This window comes from Dendronephthya gigantea, unplaced genomic scaffold (genome assembly GCF_004324835.1).
Source record: "Dendronephthya gigantea isolate DGI-Jeju-01 unplaced genomic scaffold, DenGig_1.0 000048F, whole genome shotgun sequence".
In the NCBI taxonomy this organism is placed as follows: Eukaryota; Metazoa; Cnidaria; class Anthozoa; order Malacalcyonacea; family Nephtheidae; genus Dendronephthya; species Dendronephthya gigantea.
The window spans coordinates 1,313,819-1,332,810 of NW_021163058.1; the positions used below are offsets into that span (position 1 = coordinate 1,313,819).

At 36.2% G+C, this 18,992-nt stretch overlaps 5 protein-coding genes and 1 non-coding gene across 6 annotated transcripts; 4 read left to right on the top strand and 2 right to left on the bottom strand.

Annotated features, from left to right (window-relative positions):
* Window positions 1-302: 302 nt before the first annotated feature.
* On the bottom strand, window positions 303-1,346 carry LOC114528151 (ADP-ribosylation factor 1-like 2). Its single transcript, XM_028549752.1, has one exon. The coding sequence runs from the start codon at window positions 1,066-1,068 to the stop codon at window positions 517-519; it is 552 nt and encodes a 183-aa protein (XP_028405553.1). The 5' UTR covers window positions 1,069-1,346; the 3' UTR covers window positions 303-516.
* A 423-nt stretch (window positions 1,347-1,769) lies between these two features.
* On the bottom strand, window positions 1,770-8,880 carry LOC114528145 (eukaryotic translation initiation factor 2A-like). Its single transcript, XM_028549745.1, has 21 exons — window positions 8,801-8,880; window positions 7,235-7,307; window positions 6,259-6,333; window positions 5,932-6,050; window positions 5,715-5,814; window positions 5,431-5,513; window positions 5,222-5,322; window positions 4,982-5,090; window positions 4,762-4,878; window positions 4,600-4,668; window positions 4,336-4,437; window positions 4,072-4,112; window positions 3,775-3,819; window positions 3,391-3,479; window positions 3,233-3,296; window positions 2,983-3,061; window positions 2,715-2,776; window positions 2,455-2,562; window positions 2,262-2,360; window positions 2,045-2,110; window positions 1,770-1,967 (listed from the first exon to the last, which is right to left on the bottom strand). The coding sequence occupies exons 1-21, from the start codon at window positions 8,850-8,852 to the stop codon at window positions 1,905-1,907; spliced, it is 1,716 nt and encodes a 571-aa protein (XP_028405546.1). The 5' UTR covers window positions 8,853-8,880; the 3' UTR covers window positions 1,770-1,904.
* On the top strand, window positions 8,563-10,984 carry LOC114528150 (SPRY domain-containing protein 7-like). The gene is made up of 5 exons (XM_028549750.1): window positions 8,563-9,029; window positions 9,289-9,405; window positions 9,534-9,694; window positions 9,849-9,951; window positions 10,396-10,984. Exons 1-5 carry the CDS (start codon window positions 8,906-8,908, stop codon window positions 10,491-10,493), a joined length of 603 nt encoding a protein of 200 aa, XP_028405551.1. The 5' UTR covers window positions 8,563-8,905; the 3' UTR covers window positions 10,494-10,984.
* A 204-nt stretch (window positions 10,985-11,188) lies between these two features.
* On the top strand, window positions 11,189-15,965 carry LOC114528194 (transient receptor potential cation channel subfamily A member 1-like). The gene is made up of 6 exons (XM_028549808.1): window positions 11,189-11,589; window positions 12,260-12,550; window positions 12,655-12,902; window positions 13,067-13,589; window positions 14,171-15,205; window positions 15,513-15,965. Exons 1-6 carry the CDS (start codon window positions 11,466-11,468, stop codon window positions 15,845-15,847), a joined length of 2,556 nt encoding a protein of 851 aa, XP_028405609.1. The 5' UTR covers window positions 11,189-11,465; the 3' UTR covers window positions 15,848-15,965.
* Window positions 15,966-16,496: 531 nt separating this feature from the next.
* On the top strand, window positions 16,497-18,333 carry LOC114528095 (40S ribosomal protein S23). The gene is made up of 3 exons (XM_028549675.1): window positions 16,497-16,500; window positions 16,609-16,795; window positions 18,034-18,333. The coding sequence occupies exons 1-3, from the start codon at window positions 16,497-16,499 to the stop codon at window positions 18,299-18,301; spliced, it is 459 nt and encodes a 152-aa protein (XP_028405476.1). The 3' UTR covers window positions 18,302-18,333.
* On the top strand, window positions 17,596-17,728 carry LOC114528298. The gene has a single exon (XR_003687481.1). It is a non-coding gene; the product is annotated as a small nucleolar RNA SNORA3/SNORA45 family (small nucleolar RNA).
* Window positions 18,334-18,992: the final 659 nt, after the last annotated feature.

An 18,992-nucleotide genomic window follows, 5' to 3' on the forward strand; every position in this document is an offset into this window, starting at 1 on the left:
CTATAAAGCGGACCATTAATTTAATTTGTTATTTTTAATTATTAATTATTTTGTTAAGTATGAAATCGCGCTCTTTTAAGTTTAGTGCCTTATTTTGAATATTGTGCAAGTACATTGTTCAACTCCCCTTGAACTTTTGAAATACGTGTACATTAGTTATTGATAGTTTTCAACTAATTTAAGTCCGGTTAAACAGAATAAGAAATTTCAATTTGTAATCGCCACGCTTCACACGTTATTAAAATATATCGGTAGAAAGCGCAAGTCACCGTCGTGACTTTGTTGAAACTTCTCATTCAATATTAACCTGGCTGTTTATTTGAAATCACTGGTCTTAGTTTTTTAACCACGCGGTTCCATGTCTGATAACATGCACTGTATTATTGAATTATTCGTGTGTGCGTGCACAGATTCCTGCAGTAAAACTTCATCACTATAAGTACAGGAAAATATCAAGATAATGAACAAGACGTTGAAAACTGGTCCTTTAACCTCTGCATGATGTATATATGAGAATCAACAATTCCTGTTTCGAATCTGTTTTGATAACCAATCCAGCCCTTCGTATATTCCTGTGCCTTTCGTAGCGCAGGTCGCCTGTATATACCATTTCCTCCCGCACAGAGTATGTAAACCCAGTTTCTCTCCTAATTGTGTAGTACCCATTGCTAGTGGAAGATCTTGTTTATTTGCAAATACTAGTAGAACTGCTCTACGTAGCTCTTCTTCTTTAAGCAAACAAAACAATTCTGATTTAGCTTCCTGAATTCTATCAGTGTCATTACTATCTACGACGAATATAAGTCCTTCAGTCTGTTGGAAATACAATCTCCATAAAGCTCGGATTTTGTCCTGTCCGCCGATGTCCCATACTGTAAAATTAATATTTTTGTACTCCACACTCTCCACGTTAAAGCCGATTGTTGGCATCGTGTTTGATATAGGTTCCTTTAGTTTAAGTTGATATAATATTGTAGTTTTCCCCGCTGCATCGAGGCCCACCATTAAAATACGAATATCTTGTTTTCCAAACCAACGTTTGAATAGACTTAGAAGGGTATTACCCATAATGATGCGCTCCTTGATGGAAGGTCTTGAGAAGCTATTTTGTTTTGCAATATCGTTTAAATTTTGCCGATGAAAAAAATTATGAATTAAGCGAAGAAGTTAAAATATGTTCTCAGCAATTGATAAGAACTGAAATTTGAAGCACAAAAACCAACCAAGCTAACAACCTGTTGAATGACTGGTGGAAACCAATCGAGCGTAAATGGCATGTATATTATCCATTTTTGAAGTTTGATCTTCCGAGCAAAGACAAAAAGAAGAGGGGTAAAGAATCTCGTTCCCTGGCGGCCTGGCCCCGCACAAGTTGAATAGAAGGCGACACTGGTATTTCCACTAGGTACAGCGAACGTACTGAGATGCTAAATATTGCACTTATATATGACGTATTGGGGTGAATTGCCATCGGCGATGGGAAGCTGGAGCGCAGTGCATTTGCTGATTTACCAGGCCAGTTGTACACGTCTTCTCGAAAAAGAATTGCATGATAATAGGCTTAAGAAAATTAAATCACTCAACTTCATAAAGGTAGAGTCCGCCCTTCACGGCTTCACCTTCGTCAAAACGTGATGAAGTGATGATGCCCAGCATCCAGAAAGCGAAGCGACAGTGAAGTTAATGTCATGTGCTAAACATCGCCCCTCATGCATGTAGAGCGATTTTACTTGTGACCTTGTGCGAAAAAGATTAAAAACGTTATTTTATGGGGTGTGCCGATAGGAATTCGTTCATTTTTCAAAAATCCACACTAATGACTAAGATTACAGTATTGACTGGAAAAAGAATTATTTTTCATTTTTTTTCTATTCTTAATTCAGTACAATTTGAAATTTATGGAATTAAATCAGCTCAAGTTTTCTTAATTCTTCCCGAACACTTTCTTCGGAGTTAATTTTATCTTCCTAAAATGAGAAAATATTTAATGAGCGTTTCCATTTTTCATTATAAGTTTAAAACCGAATAAGAAAAATATAATTACTTGATTCTTTTCTAATTTTTTTCCAGCTTTTTTCTGCCCTTTTAAATCTTCAATTTGTTTTAATTTCTGCAGGAAAATATAATGAGACTTGAATAGTTGTAACAACCAATGACCCTTTCTGTACATGGGTTATTTTTTTCCAGTACGTAGGTCACACTTAACCAAACATTGTTTATTACTGTCAATAAAGGGGTTCGTATTTGTAACGGACAAAAACCTTTCTCAGATTTCTTAATTTCTTATCATTCTCAGTGGCAGGGACAGGAGCGGCGGCAGGTGGGGTTTCGACAACCATGTTCGAGCCAGTTTCTTTACTCTATACACAGTAGGAAAAAAGTCGTCAAAAGTTATATTTACGGAGTAAACCTGCACCTAGAATAATTATAATATAACCATGAAACTTCAACAACCTCATTTTCCTTTTTACTCCGAGCTTTTGCTTCGCGTTTCTTTTTATTCTTCAACGCACTCGCAGATAACTCCCGAGATTTCTGATTTTCTGGAGGTTCTATTTCATGCTTAAATACACAACCGTGCAAGTATTCAAGTGAAATAAATGAAAATGTTACGGATCAATGTCATGCGAAATCGAAGGACAATGAATCAATGCCATGCGCAAAATCGCATTAACTTTTTTCAATATATTAGATATTTTATTGACAAAAATTACCAATTTTGTAGTTGTAACGGGGGTTCCCCTTGCTGAAGGAGGGCGATAGGCCTCGACTTTTGCTAAACGTTAAACAAGAATAATTTCGTTAGTTCTCTCATGGCACGCATGCGTGGCTCTTTGAACACACTTTTAAACTTTCCCCAGGTCAGCATATTAACATTGTGCAAACATGAAGCAAACTTGTCGACAAGCTGTTTCATTGTAATACAAGGTTGTCCCTTAAAGCACACGTTCAAAAACCGTTGACTAGCTTTAGATTATATACCTTTGGGTTTTTGGGCATTTTTTGGCGTTGTGATTGGGACTTCAGGAAAGACTCCCTCTGCACGTGGTTGCCATGATACCTTCACAAAATCAAAACAAAAATAGAGCATGATCTATAATAATCATGCAACATCGCGATTGCTGCAGAAAATTCAGCATTATTACACTGATATTACAATTCATAGTCATCATTAAAATTTGCAAACCTCAAACAACCGTGCATACATGCAGTTAATAAAAGAGAAACTAACTTGCCAAAGTTCGTAAACTGATTCTTCATGAACGCAATTTCCATTGTAATGCCATATCTTATATCTTTAAAAGGGAAAATTATCTCTAACAAAACCTGTATAAGACACGATATATGATGGACAGTACAATTTAGCCTCAAATTTTCCTGAGTACTGACCCATTGCCCTCTCGCAATCGCGGAGACGTTGTTGCAGTCATAAAATGTTGACCATCAGGACACCATTCAAATACTGTGGCATCACTAGCCTGTAGAAAAACAATAAACGTTACCAAACACATGCATATTTTGTCTTCAGCTGTTCTGTTGTATTCACATGCAATTGACGTTAGAGCTTGGTATAGGAAAGACGGAAAACGTGGCTCAGCAGTAGTTGAAACCTTCATTTACCAATTCATCAAAGAAATTTTTTATTTAGCAATAATAAATAAGCACGCGCTATTGATTAGCGTTGCTGATATCATAGCTCTTGATTAGTGGAAAAGTAGAAACGTGATGAGATGTGATTACTCGATACAATTATAGGCTATATTTCCTGTGTACCTGTAGTTTATTAATCTCTTTAAATCGCTTAACATCCCAAAATTCCTGTCAATATAAAACACGAAAATCGCTGTATAAATAAGCCCGCATTTCATGCGTGCATGCCAAGAGGTTGTAACGCTCTACCTCTCTTAAGACTCTTTTAATTGGGGATAGGAGAGGATGCAAGGGATAAACGAGGGTTTTGTAAATCTCGGTCCAAGATGATAGCTGCATGCATGTATTAATTCTTATAAACAATTTACATCATTACATGGAAAGACTTCTAAATATACCGCGCTGACCATGCAAACCTACCATGTTACCTCGCAAGTTACCAAAACCGGCTAAACAAAGAACTGTTGATGTATTAATTTAGGAAAATATAGTTAATATATTGTAAATAATATCCATTCAGGCATATATAAAATACATGTAGTGGTTGTTTGAACCAGAAATAACGGCCATATTCATATAACGATCAACTGAGATACAACATTCATTATAAAATTGGACATATTTTTCAAAGCTTCAGTCCTGACTATTTCCATTTACGGAATGTCATATACCAGTTAAGGATACTGCTTCCATGAGCATTAAAATATGCAGCATTTCTTGGTCCGGTTCCGAAATCAAACACAGACTCGCATTTCAGGTTGAAAATTGTAGCTTTAGCCGGCATATCTTGTTAGCATGTTAAGAACATTTATAGAACAGTGAAGTTGTGACAGATAAATCGTAGCTAGAATATCGGTAATGTCTCCATGGCTATGAAAAAAATATTTACACCAAAACGTATGTTATGAATGGTAACTATATCGTTTACAATCGTTACTGTAAAGATACATCCGTAAACAACACAAAACTGGGATGAGTTTGGATTCCAATCAATTGCATAAATAGGGCCTTTCTTTGCTATAGATATTCAAAAAACAACATCACATAGAACTGATTAGTTTTTGAACATGGACAGAAGTCTTGGGAACTGCATGCGAACGATATACTTACGTAAAATGACAACATTACTATCGCCATTGGTAGAAATATATTGCAGACTTTGTTCTCCATAATAAGAGCCTCCAGTATGGTCTACTTCTGTGCTGGTTAAAATCAATGCGGCGGTGCCTTCATATATATCAAGAAATTTATATTATTAAATTCAAAATACTCAAAGACGGTTATTGCAGTTATCTTAAGGATATTAGATAAAATGTACGATCAAAATTACCTTTTTTATTCCAAAGTATATTCGCCTTCTCGGCTTTAAAAAAACTTTTATTGGCGAGAGGTATATCAAAGTTAGGATATTGATATAATCTTACATAACTTGGAGCAGCCTATAAAATAATTAAGCTTACTTGCAGATCATTTATACATGCATGTGTGATGTATCTGTTTCGTTGCATCATATCTTTACACATGTGTGATGTATCTGTTTCGTTGCATCATATCTTTACACCTTCCTTACCTTCGTACCACGGACATAGGCTGCAATTTTATATGGAGAGGGTCCCGGGGCGATCTCGATGCAGCTTACCCCTTGTAATCGTAGTTTATTCACAAAACTTGCTGAAAATATTTTTAAATTTTGTTTGCTGATGATATGCATGTAACTAGTAAAGCTTAACGTTTTGTCGCTGAAACTGATAATTGGTTATTTCAAGGAAGTCACAATACCAAAATTTCCATCCTCATAGAAATGAACTTCATTTGTTACACATTTAGCACATATCATTTCATCCTCGGACCATTTCAACGAGCTAAAATAATAAAATTATGACGTGTGGTAGTTATTTAGAAATAAACCACACAGTATGCATGCGTTCAGCGGGAGCATTTCATCGTTCATTCTTCCAGCAGTTTATTCATGAGCAATATGTGTTGATATTTCCAGAAATATTTTCTAGTACAATCAAGAAGTTAGTAACAATGAGACATATTCCAGCGCTATATCACTATACCTGTTTTCCCGTTTTTTAATGCAAAATCCTTTAACACAATTCCCAGTTTCTACCTCCCAAATCTCTAAGGTGTCTTTCTCTTTTGGTCCATCTCTCTTAACTAAAGCAAAATAAATGTTACATTATGTTGTGAAACAGAAATTTATTATTTAAAACTTTGCATAAGGGATAATTTTACTTTTGTACTCACATGCAATCACTTCAATGTAATACTTACCAATAAGAGGTTCCCACGTCACCAGATATTTATTTTGTGGTGAAAAAGAAAGTAGGTTTGTCTTCTCCCTTGGTATGCTGGGTAGTCTCCGGCCAGAATCAAAATCAAATACGTTTATGCTGCATCACATAAGAATTATCCAGATAAATATTCAAGCGGGACAAAATTACTCTACCTCGATTTCACAGATGATAATAAAAGAATATTAACCACAGATAATCTTATTTGGTAAAGTTAAATGAAGTGCAACTTATTATCACCAGAAAGACTAAAGCTATATGTAATAAAGCAACATAAAACGTGTCAACACATTATTATTATAATCACCTTTCTGAATTACACCATGCCATCATCTTACCATCTGAACTAAATTCCAAAATTCTAGATGGCTTTGAATCATCCCTGCAGAAAAAAGCGAAGTTAACGAGTAAGAAATTTAAAACTCTATCTATATATTGGCAGGTTTGCATTGTCACTTTGTATTCCATGGTATACAAAATCGTTTCATAATATAAAAAGTTTTATAGTGCAATGTAGATCAAAATGCATATTTAGTTAATACCAAAGAATTACGAACTAACGCAACCCTTTGTAACTGTCCCAAATTCCTGACCAGGAATAGGAATAAATTTTTTATACCAAAAGGCACCCTATATGAAATTACCAAACTATCAAAATAAAGAGGGTTCACGCTCAGTATTGTTCTAGGGGTACGTCGCGGAATAATTAACCTCTCTCACAATGACGTCAAACGCAGAAAGCTTGATATGTTACACAAAGTTTGATTGGCTCGTTAGTTATGTGGAGCAAATGAATCAAACTTCTTGTAACATCAGGCTTTCCGCGTTTGACGTCATTATAAGAAAACTAGGTCTATTAAACGAAGGTTGTTTGTACAGGTAGTTAATTATTTTCTAACTATAGTTAGTTGCTGCAATCATAATCGTGTATCTTGCAGTTCACTGCGATTTAAAAAATTAAAAATGTAGTTAAGAGTTTTATCGGGGCTTTGGGCAATGCTCCCGGAGGAGTATATATTCGTTTTCTACAAGAAAGACCTATATAGCTTAGTAGCAAAAGAACACAGCTACAAAAGACATAGGTATGATTCTTGCCCGAGATCTTCACAACGTTTCTAGTTCCGGCCAGTCGCACCGTATTTTTTTCCTTGAAAAAATTCTACGACTGATGATAAAATTAGAACATAGTATTTTCAAGATATCATCAGCCACATCAACTGCCTTCCATTGTTTAACAGGGAGTTTAACCTTATGTTTAACCTTATGTTTACACAGCTTCATACTTTTTAAAGTTAGGAACATCACATAAACTGGTGTTGACCAACTTCTTAACGCTGACTCCATCTGAGGCACGAACTATTAAAACAAACACAGATTCGTTGAGAAACAAGACATTTGCCATATATTGAAAATACTGTAATTTTGGTACAGGTTGCTATAGAAACATGGCAAGACAGGCCAGTTCCATATTATTAGTGCATCAGCTTGTAACATGCTGTGTTTTTTCTCAACTTCTCTTTTAAACTTTTCAAAATGTTGCCACTATATACTTGGTTTGGCACTTGCTAGGGATGTCAATTGCTGCATTTTTTGCTGCAGGCAATTTGAAAATGGTTATTAGCCAAACTATTTCTTTATCAAATTCAGGAGTGTGCAAGGAAGACATATGAAATTAACACAAATGCATGACAAAAACAGATGGCTAAGTGATATTTTTCAGAGAGTATAGTTTTGGTTGAAATATATTGCATGGATGGTTTGAATCTTATACAATTTGTGTAGATGATGTTTTTGGAATTAAGTTGATTAATGTGTCCTGGTGCTTTTGAGGTTCTGAATCTTAACATTTTCTATGGATGTTTTCAGTTTGGTCATTCTGTATATACTGGCCAGACTGGAGAATTAGGCACTTTTTGCTGAGATGCTATGCATACTGTCTTGGTTTAACCAGTTACAAAGTGAACCAGACAGTGAGCATTGCCACAACTCAGATGAAACCAGTCACAGAGTCTCAGCGCACCATAGGCGGCCCATTAAATGTTGTAAATATTTTCAAAAAATTATTAAATGTAGTGAATTCACATTATAAATTGTTACAAGGAAAGCCAGAACGTTTCAAGCTAGCGAATTGTAGCTGATTTATTTACGCACGACTTGACACTGATATGACGTATATACTATATAGTTAATTTCATTAACTATATAGTATATACGTCATATCAGTGTCAAGTCGTGCGTAAATAAATCAGCTACAATTCGCTAGCTTGAAACGTTCTGGCTTTCCTTGTAACAATTTATAATGTGAATTCACTACATTTAATAATTTTTTGAAAATATTTACAACATTTAATGGGCCGCCTATGAGCGCACCTTTGTAGCAGCAATGCCCACTATCGGGTTATTATTAGGTAGTAGATGGCTATAGGTGGCAAGTACATCTGGTTTACTTTTGAAAAGTGAACTGCGTAACTCAAGTGTGCTGGGACTTTGTAACTGGTTTAATTATAGGTTGCACCAATGTTCAGTAATTCAGGTTCAGGTTTCATAAACCAGACAGTGGGTATTGCAGAAAGACTGCAACTGACATGAAACCAGTTACAAAGTCTAAACGCACCTGAGTTATATATATATAAGTTATAATATACTTTTCACAAGTATGCCCGATGCACTTACCACCCATAGGCTATAGCTATCTGCTATGCATATATGCATTTAAAATAATTTATATGTATATACGCGGGACAGGAGGGCAGTGAAAACTTTTTACTTTTAACATCAACTTTAAACTCGATTGTAGCTACGGCAATAATTTATTTCAATGCGCCAAAAAATGAAGATACTTCACTTACTTGCTAAATGTGGAGGAGCAGGTAAATTCTGGATTTCCACGTTGGCGGCCATATTGGATTTCAGCGCGACATGAAGCAAGGTGCGGTTACTAAGGAAGAAGAAGAATGTCGAGTTGTTATTTAGATGGTTGGAATTTATTATTTTGTTGTTCTAGAAAGAAACCTGCACATAATCAAGTACCTTGTCAAGAGGAAACACAGGATGTTGTGTTAGATAAGCAATTTATCGGTTAGCCATTTTTGTGCGTTAATATACAACTCACTGTGTGTATCAATCTGTTTCTGTGTTCTTAATATAATATACACAATGATACAATCGTGACTCATCAATCATGTCAGTATATCACAATGTTTAGAAAGACTGTTTTCTCAAATTGTAGTGTCACTGCTGGAATTTTTGTCAGCCAGTGTGATAATAATGTGTCAGTAATTTCCTTAAGATCATGATTGAAGGCCCGTTTTTGACAAATCTTTATCTATTTATGAAGGTGATGAAGTTGTGATTGTAAAATCAGATTTAAGAATTTGTGGTTGTGGTGCTGCTCTTGCTACAGGTCCTCTAGTTCAAAATAAAGCCTATTTTGAAGTTAAGGTACAATGTGGAGGTAAGACGTAACAGGAGTACCAGCACCGAATAAGCTGATTCGCATACCTTGTAAGCACCAAATCCAACTGCGGATTGCCAAAATTGGGCAGGGTGTAACTTGTTTAATTGAAAATTTTGTTTGTGAAGGTGTTTGGGGTGTAGGCTTGGCCTCCAGAAAATGTGATCTGAATTGTTTACCTTTGGGTAATAATGATGAAAGTTGGGTATTAAGATCTGATGGTGGTATATGTCAAAGTGGTAAAGTGGTTCATCAACTAAATGTTATTCCTGATGACGGTGATATTATTGTAAGTTATTGAGTTATCTCAAAATGTTTGTTCAAAAAAATCCCATAAATGCACTAAAGCAGACATGGGAAATAATTCTTGCTACCATTTGCAGTGTTACTACATGAGTGATATGAGGTTAGCATTACATAACTGATTGTCCTTGTGAATTTAGGCTTGCACCTACAACCATGCAGAGTTATATTTTTATATTAATGGATGTCAGGTTGAATTTCCTCTCACTGGAATAAGAGGAACAGTTTATCCTGCTGTTTATGGTGAGTGATTGCACATCATTGCTGTTTCACATCATTGTCTAAAGTGGATTTAGGCCCCAAGTCAAAATGAACTTCTCTATATCCCTGTTTTGGGGTCATCAGGTTCCAGGTCAGCTCATCTTACTAGGAATTCAAACAATGTAAAAGTGATCTCAGACATATGTTCATTACTTATGCCTAAAAAACTACTTGTTTTTCAATGTTAACTACTTGTTTTTCAATGTTCCAGTGGTAGACCTGAAGTTTGAATTCCTGAAGTATTTTAATTTCATAGCACCAACCTCCCTGTTTAATTCACATTTGGGAAGTCTTTTGATTTAAGAGCACAAACCTTCATGGTTATGATTCCATTCCACCGCATAGAGCAAACCGATTTTGCCCGTAATTTCGGTTTTTTTCACCTTTAGGCTGTCTCATTTATGCATAAATTTTTATTTGTTTTAGTTGACGAGGGTGCAATCCTGGACGTTATTTTTAAAAACTTTTGTTATCCACCACCTGATGGATACAGCAGAATTTTGTTTGAAAAATCTCTTCTCTAAACTATCTAAATGTATTTATCACTTTCATCATAATTGGGTTAGAGGCAGGATGACAAGAAGATAGGGGAGTGACCCTGCTTAAAGTAAAGAACACATCCGAAGAAAGGCTTAATAAATGGACCTTATATTATAGGTTGAAATACGAAGTCCTATGTAAAAAAATATGTAGCCTGCTATGCATTCTGCATTTCTAAAAATTATACATAGTAAAACGTAAATATAAGGACAAGAAACACACGTTTTATTCTCACCCAGACCAATAGAAATTTACTCGACTCGAGTCCCTTTAAATTGGCAATTCTACTGTGAAATGTTAAATTGTCTTTTGTGAGAAAAAGTGAATACTGTGTTTGGTTGTCCAAAGAACGTCTCTATGGGCGCTGAAAAGCGGCTAAAATGGTCAACTGGTCATATTTTGAATTTAATAAAGTTTGTATTTCGTTAGGAAGTGTAGCGGTAAAACTGCATCTCAATTCCGTTCCACAAATGAAAATAACGATATACTTGAATTCAAGTAAACTTCCACGTACATGATCCGAAACGTACATGATTCAAAAAATCGTTTTAGACAATATCTTGGAGATCACTCTTACCACGTAGTTGTACATACTCGAAACATTCCAAAAAAATTCATATAGATAAAAGATATAAAACACTTTACTCGACCTATTAATTTATTCTACCTATTAACGCTAATTAAAGGATTTAAAGGCAATATTAATTGTTAACAAGCGTAGGGAGCCAGAGGCAGAGAATCTCCTGCTGGTAAGAGATAAAAGAAGGACACGAGAAACATATTTATGTTAATTTGGAAGAAAACAAATAGTTTCTCTGTAGGAGTAATTTATTTTGATGACGATCCACAAACATCAACACGAAGAGTAAAACACGAACATGTCTTTTTTAGTTGTTTTCCTGTTATCAGGAATTTTAGCTAGCTGTTAGTATGTACAGCTACATAAAGAAGCGAAAATGGTATACGATAGAGCTGCCGAGCGGTCGAAAGAGACCACTGATGATACGCAGTTAGACACAACTCGAGGCGGTGCAGTGAAGCTAAAACGATTTGAAGAAGTCCTTATAAAGAGTAAATTAGGTAAGTTAATCGCTTAAAACCAGGCCGCTTATATATAAGCGTTTAATGTTTTTATAATGTTTTTAGCAGGGCGCTTATATTAATTACATGACAAATGATTCAATAATCAACCATTCCAGCGGGTCACGTCCCAATGATCAGTATAGGATTCACCGCTGAGCCCGGTTGCCCAAAATTTAAAATGTGAAAAGATTTTGAAGCGCTAAAATGAGCCATTGAAAAGCAAACAAGCATAAGCTATTGTCGCATGACTACACCACTGCCAGGATCAGTTACACACACTGACGCTGACGTGTTTCAATACATAAAAGTCACTTCACGCTTCGTTAAATCTTGCCCCACTGCATGGGCTCTTGTGAAAAGCTCGTAAAATAATTTACCCTTCTCTTCTGTCTTTCTTCGTCTTTTGGAAATTGCCTTAAATGTGGAAACCCTGGATCTGCACTATAATCTATACATGCACGAAAAATCAATAATATAGGCAATAATATAATAAAGGCATGCAATATATGAGTGGTATAGGAAAGGAATCACCAGAAATGTAGAATACACTCTTCAGTACAAATTGCCGACGGGTGACCTATTCCTGTCAAATTGGGAAGGCTGCAGCTGGGCTCCTCTCAGCCTGGTACGCCTGTTCTGACGCAGACAATTCTTTCCTCCTTCTCAGGAACATCCCGCCATAATGAACCGCTTCAAGCAGTGGTCAAGAACCAACTCAATGACATAGCCTTGGGTGAAGAAAATAACAGTATCTTGGAGAGAAACCGAGCATTACTTCAATATATTGCAACTTTAGCTAACTCTAATGATAATCAAGATCAGTTTAATTACGAGTTTGTCGAGTCTTTGCTTAACGGAGGTGCAGATGTGAACATTGCTGACCAGTATGGACAGTCAATATTCCACGAGGTTGCGAGATCTTGGAATGTGGACGTCGCAAAATTCCTATTAAAACGCGGTATGTTGAATTAGATCGGAACAGTAGAATAAAAACTCAAATGTCATTGATCTGTGTGTTGTACTTTCGTACTTCTAATTCATCATCCCTCTGGCTTTCAACAGGTTGTGATATCAACAAACAAGACAGTTTTGGTCGCACACCACTTCATGTATCAGCCGCAGTTAATCATTCAAAGATGACAGAATTCCTGCTGGAGAAAAAAGCAAATACTGACGCAAGAACATTTGGAGAGAAGCAGGCTGCGATACATTACGCTGCGAAAAACGGAGCCGTCCAATCTTTAAAAGTATTACTCGGATATAACGTGAACATCGATTCCCTTGATGCGAAACAAAAAACACCTCTTCAGGTTAGATCATATATAACGGTTATTAATATGACATGCAAGATAGCATTTGTTCTCTTGCCGTAAGGATTCGTATAGCCCATGCAAAATATAGCGTCTTAAATTAATTCCCCGAGGAAAAAGTTTGTGTGATTTTGCATATTCTCACGCTTTTTCTAATTTATTAGCTCGCTGCAGAATGGACTCGTGCGGGAACCGCTAAAATTTTAATCAACGAAGGAGCCTCTTCCTGTTCTCTGGATTCAACCGGTTATTCAGCACTTTGTGTCCTAATCGATCGCTTACCAAACCTCGCTCTTGAAGCGCTTGGTCAGTTACACAAACGGGACGTAATCAGTATGAAAGATTATTATTACCTGCAACATTTGGAAGCATCACGACAAAATGTTGAAACGAAGTCAACTAGAACAGCGCTTGAAACTGCCGTTGCGACAAGAAAATACGAAGTGGTAACACACCCAGTTATGCAAAAGCTCATTTCCAACAAATGGATCCAATATGGCCGAATGTCAACAATATATGATATCTTATTTCATACATTATTTGGAATTATGTGGACATCGGTTAGTCTAGGTACACCAAAAATGGGACAAGACCTGTACCTTCCTTTGGAAGATAACACTTGGAGAGTAGTTATCGGTTTGATCGTTATACTTCTGACAGTTTATGACATTGGAAAACATGCCCATGGTAAGCTGTGTGAGTGTGTGACTAAATGCTAGGGACTGTCTATTTATTTCATTTCGTGAAAACGCGTTCACTTTTCTCCCGATATATCTGTCTAAAAATGCTTGCGGTTAGCGTACCATAATATTATGAAAAGCTAAAATTTATAAAGGCTACTTATACATCAATTTCCAAGGTATCCCGTCCTAGCGATCGTGCTCAAAATGCCAGTGTATCAAACAGTATAAAAAACAGGAACTGAAAAGTTCAAATTGACAATAAGTAACAAGAAAACGTTTAACTGAGTTTGACATCAATTGAAAATTGAACAGTAGACTATATATCGGAGTATATCAGCTGACGTATCTATGTTCATACAAAAGCAAGGCTTAGAACTAATGATCTTTAAACAAACAGCGACTCAACTCTCATGTTTCGCCTTGATGCGGGTAAAATGGATAATGGGATGAAGTCAGTTTGTTTATAAACAGTCCTCGTCCCATGCAGTTTTCGGTATAAGGCTATGATATTCGCTAGATATCGTGAGTACCATGGTAAATGATATATATCCAAGGCATAAATATCACTATTGCATTTAATTTTAGCAACCAAAAAGCTTCAAAAATCCAAAAGAAACTGGACAAATTGGAGAATAAATCAACTAGAAGATGACATAAAATACTGTCATCCACGATGGCCGCAAGAAAAGAAATATATTGAATACGAAATCACCCGAGTTAAAGCCTTACCCCAATACAATGAACTTGGCCCTTGGTTCTACCTGGATTGGATAATCTTGATTTTAATCATCGCAAGCATTGCCGCACATTTCGTATTCTTGTATGCCGATTCGGTTGTTTCCCGACAGGTTTACATTCGTATCCTAGGAATCATGAATTTGCTAGTCTGGCTGCGTTTACTAAAATACGTCCGTCCCTTTCCTGGCTTGGGAACTCTTGTTATTATCCTGGGCGAAACGAGTGGTGATTTTCTTAACTGGGCTTTTCTATTCTTTTTACTCCTAATTCCATTCTCTGCTGCCTTCTGGATAAATTTTGGAGCCATATCCATCCATCCAGTTCATGGCTATCATCATGTGGCCGAGCTCTTGTACACCGTTTTCCAAATAGCTGTAGGAGATGAGTTTAATCTTAAAGGCATTGTTGAAGCGGATGCGGTGATGGCAAGGATCCTTGTAGCACTCTACGTCACTGCGGTTACCATCGTTACGTTGAACCTATTGATTGCCTTACTAACCGACACCTTTTCAAGAGTTTATGCTAACGCTGTTGCAAATACAATCATGCAGAGAGCAATTAAGGTAGTTGAGGCAGAACGAATGCTTTCGGCAAAAAATAAACGAAAATACAAAGAGTATATGAAGACCAATTGCAGTCCAGAAGTTGTGAAGATGTCCCTAGACAAAGATATCGAGTCGTCCTCCGAGAAAGCAGGCGTGGATATGATTTCGGATGTGCGTGTCATGAAAGAAGTTATTGATGATCGTTTTTTTAAACGTTATGGGCAAACCACATCAGATTTCGATAGTGTCATTGAAAGTGTCAAAACAATTCGAAATAAACAAAATGACGTAACAAATGACATCTTGGAAATCAAGAAATTAGTTAACAAATTAACAGGTAATAATAATAATGAGTCACTGTATTTGCGTCATGGGAACGGCCAATGCCAGTAACATTGACAATTTAGCCAGCATTCCATTCCAGCATTTAGCCCAAAAGATTAAGGTAGCATTGAAGGGTATCGTATCCTCCCCCCCCAACATTTTTGAAATACACACAATAATGCCTAATATATCTCTCACAATAATAATCTTTTTCCGGGGAAAAGGCAATGTTTTTCGTAAATGCGTCGTTCATCATATATTATTATATTAACAGCCCCTTTTAAACGCAAACGATAAATGATGTATTTATTTGATAACAGGAAGTCAGGAAAGTCGTCTTTCAACTAGTGAATCCAGGAGAAGACCAGAAGGAAGCAGAGCTAACTCTTTCTTTAAATTGCTCTCGCCTAAAAAGGAAGTTGATGGGCAAAAATCATCCAAGACACGAGAAAGAAAACGGTCCGAAAAGAGTGAAAGAGATAATAAAAGAAAATCCAGGTACCAATCAAAAAGTAAACGAAACGAGCGACATAAGAGGAAGAAGCAAGAGGAACAGAGTGATACTGAACAAAGAAATATCTCTTTAGTGTTGGACAACAAAGGTTATACAAAAGACCGTGAGACACGGTCTGATGACGACGAAATAAGTTTGTAAATTTCTATTGATAAAAATATTTAGCACATTTATCATAGTAACGGTTTATCCGGTTTGTTTCTCATCGTTGCAAAATCATTAGGTTCGTTGCATTCAGTTTTGGGTGCGAAAGCCGAAATGGTTGGTAGTCTCAACTTAATGTCTTATATATGAACAAACGATATGTAGAATACTAACAATATACTATTTTTAATAATGTAGGTAGCTACAATTCTTTTAGTATCGTATGATTGTTATATGTTTTATATAAATTGCATTAAACCATGGATAATAAAATCTTTTGACTGACCATGCAGCAAGTGACAGTACTGTCAACCAAGCTGAGAATCCTTTCAATTATTGCAATTTACTTGTATTATTGCAATAATTTTACGTAATCGTTGAAAACCAAAATGATTTCGAAAATTTCGAAATTTTAAAAAGAACACACTTGCTTTATGGCTGAGTTTAGGTATCACACCACAGTCACACTAGGTAAAATCTTTCGTTAAATATAACATGACGTATTCCAGGAACGGATAAAACCGATTCTTACCGAGGAATGACGAATATGCTACGAAGTGATCTCGAAGTTTATCGATTGATCGATCGAATGTGCGTATACCACAATGCATTTCATGATTAGTTCTCTTCTCCTTCGTTCGCCATTATGGGTAAGTTTATTTGTTACACGTGGGATAGTTTTTTGTCTATATACCGCTTTAAACTGTCTTTCTATCGTATGTTTTTGTACGTAGTGTGTGACCATCATAGTAAATAAGGTTATGATTATTTTTTTGCGATTAAAGGAAAGCCCAGAGGACTTCGAACAGCTCGTAAACTTCGCAACCACCGTCGTGACCAGAGGTGGCACGATAAGTCCTATAAAAAGAGTCATTTAGGAACTGCTTTAAAAGCTAACCCATTTGGTGGCGCTTCACACGCTAAAGGAATTGTTTTAGAAAAAGTGTAAGTAACAAATTATTACCTTATACATACTACCTATTGACTAACTTGACGTGTCTATATACATAGTATAAACGCCAAACGGACGTGTTTAATAGATTCTAATACATAGAAATTATATTTTCAACCATAAACGCTTTTAGGACACCAATTATTGTTGACAAAAGTATAATTCATCACTTCAGGCACAGTGTGGGGAGTAAACTGTAGAACCACCCAGGCCTACAGGCCAGGGGCTAGGGTAATATCCACTCTTTTTGAGGGGATATATTTATTTCCCTTACCATTCCCTCACAGTGTCTTCACAGTTCCTCTGCTCTCTTGCATATTTATTGAGTTGAAGTCAATGTCTAGTTGTAATGTAAATGAATGCTTTATTTTTACAGTTTGCATTTGAAATAAGACATTTTGTCAAGGTTTCTAACATAGAATTGGTTTGTAATGATTTAAAATGGATTTGAACAAGAGTCTGTGCCCCAAAAAAATCAGAAATATGCGATCTCACTTAGGGCAATTTTCATATTTTCAGGCCCCGCATTTTTGTTAGCAGAACTGATGCGCAAACCAGACTAGGTACTGCCTTAATGCTTTTATCTATTAAGCTCAAGTGACAGGTTGCTACAACACATTGCTGTCAAAGATCACATTGTGTACAGTCCTATAACTAGTCACATGTGATGTTTGCAGCAGTTTTGGTCATATTGACTGATTTCTTTATCAGTGCATTTGAATATTTCGCACTTTTCAGTCCGCACTTTCCATAAACTGAATTTTTTTTTGACAGAAGAAAAACCTACCTTCTGGTTGAGGATAGAGTCACATGTTAAAATATCAGTTTTTAGGGTGTGCTATTTTCCTCAAAAATTAAACATTGGTTTTCAAATTCGCTGGGACTAACTTTTGTGTTATTTCTAGTCACCAGAATAACCAACATACTACAGTATAGATCATGAATATTTTTTATATTTGCCTTGCAATATTAATCTTGGGGGAAGCAGTTTATCTACCAATGTATTAGTTCATTTGCTTTTCTAATATTGGGTTAAAATTATTGCAAGCTTACTGTCCATACTATTGTTTCAAACTTAGTGTCCATGAACCAGAATGTACAGGTATTGCTAGAAAATGACAAGGGTTTTGCTTTAAAGATTTTGCTCTGGCTGCCATTTCTTATTATGATTTAGCTCTTTTGTACTCCTGTTTTTCTTGTTATTTATAAAACCAGACATTCCTTTTTTCAGGGGTGTTGAAGCTAAACAGCCAAACTCCGCTATTCGTAAGTGTGTAAGAGTACAGCTGATCAAAAACGGCAAGAAAATCACTGCTTTTGTCCCCAACGATGGTTGTCTAAACTACATTGAAGAAAATGATGAAGTTTTAGTTTCTGGGTTTGGTCGTAGTGGTCATGCTGTTGGTGATATCCCTGGTGTACGTTTCAAAGTAGTGAAAGTGGCCAACGTTTCCCTGCTTGCTTTGTTCAAGGAAAAAAAAGAACGTCCACGATCATAAAAATTGAAAAACTTTAAAAATAAAAGCTTTTTGTCAATAAAATTTGCTTTGAAAATGCTCTTGAGTTTGTTCATTGTCTCTAATGGTTGAGCTAACAATTTGTTGTGTTTGTTACGGATTGTTTTTTTTTTGCTCGCATTGGCTGTTAAAGTTCGTAACTTAAAAATGTTAAAAGGAGTAAAATTAAGTTTTTTTGGAGATTGTTCCAAAGACGTTTCAAAGGAACCGACGCATGAAGACACTTGGAGGAAGACATTAGTTTCCATGGAAAGAAAGCAATCGAGGACGTTCAGCAAGTGAAGTCAGTTCATATTTTTTAGTTAAGAGTAATATGGCCATTGACGAAAAAATTTGTAGAAAATTGAAGTTCTTAATGTGGCTCGATCCAACCGAGTGGTTCCATGGTAAGGTCTGTGGACGAGGCATCCCCTCCATGTTGGATGTGCGAGAAGAGCTCTGATTCCATATGCGCTGATGGTTTATCCTCGTTTAATCTAAGGGTGAAATGGACATAGAGCGCTACTGGTCAATCTCCTTCGTGAGACAGCTACGAAAGCTAAAACTTTTCGATAGCTTAATGCTTGGGAATACGCCATCTGATCATGTCCGACAAGCATTGATAACTAAGACAACTTTTTACATTTTGCAATATATTTTTCCATATGTACAGTCTCGCAAAACGGCTAATGAA

Coding starts and splice junctions, on each gene's coding strand:
- LOC114528151 (XM_028549752.1), bottom strand. CDS start 1,068: ATGGGTAATACCCTTCTAAGTCTATTCAAACGTTGGTTTGGAAAACAA.
- LOC114528145 (XM_028549745.1), bottom strand. CDS start 8,852: ATGGCCGCCAACGTGGAAATCCAGAATTTACCTGCTCCTCCACATTTA. Junction 5,514..5,714: donor ATTAAAAAACGGGAAAACAG/GTATAGTGATAT, acceptor TTATTATTTTAG/CTCGTTGAAATGGTCCGAGG. Junction 2,111..2,261: donor AATTAAGAAATCTGAGAAAG/GTTTTTGTCCGT, acceptor ATTTTCCTGCAG/AAATTAAAACAAATTGAAGA.
- LOC114528150 (XM_028549750.1), top strand. CDS start 8,906: ATGTCGAGTTGTTATTTAGATGGTTGGAATTTATTATTTTGTTGTTCT. Junction 9,030..9,288: donor GTTAGATAAGCAATTTATCG/GTTAGCCATTTT, acceptor CTATTTATGAAG/GTGATGAAGTTGTGATTGTA. Junction 9,406..9,533: donor AGTTAAGGTACAATGTGGAG/GTAAGACGTAAC, acceptor TTGTTTGTGAAG/GTGTTTGGGGTGTAGGCTTG.
- LOC114528194 (XM_028549808.1), top strand. CDS start 11,466: ATGGTATACGATAGAGCTGCCGAGCGGTCGAAAGAGACCACTGATGAT. Junction 12,903..13,066: donor AACAAAAAACACCTCTTCAG/GTTAGATCATAT, acceptor CTAATTTATTAG/CTCGCTGCAGAATGGACTCG. Junction 13,590..14,170: donor CATTGGAAAACATGCCCATG/GTAAGCTGTGTG, acceptor ATTTAATTTTAG/CAACCAAAAAGCTTCAAAAA.
- LOC114528095 (XM_028549675.1), top strand. Junction 16,796..18,033: donor GGAATTGTTTTAGAAAAAGT/GTAAGTAACAAA, acceptor TCCTTTTTTCAG/GGGTGTTGAAGCTAAACAGC.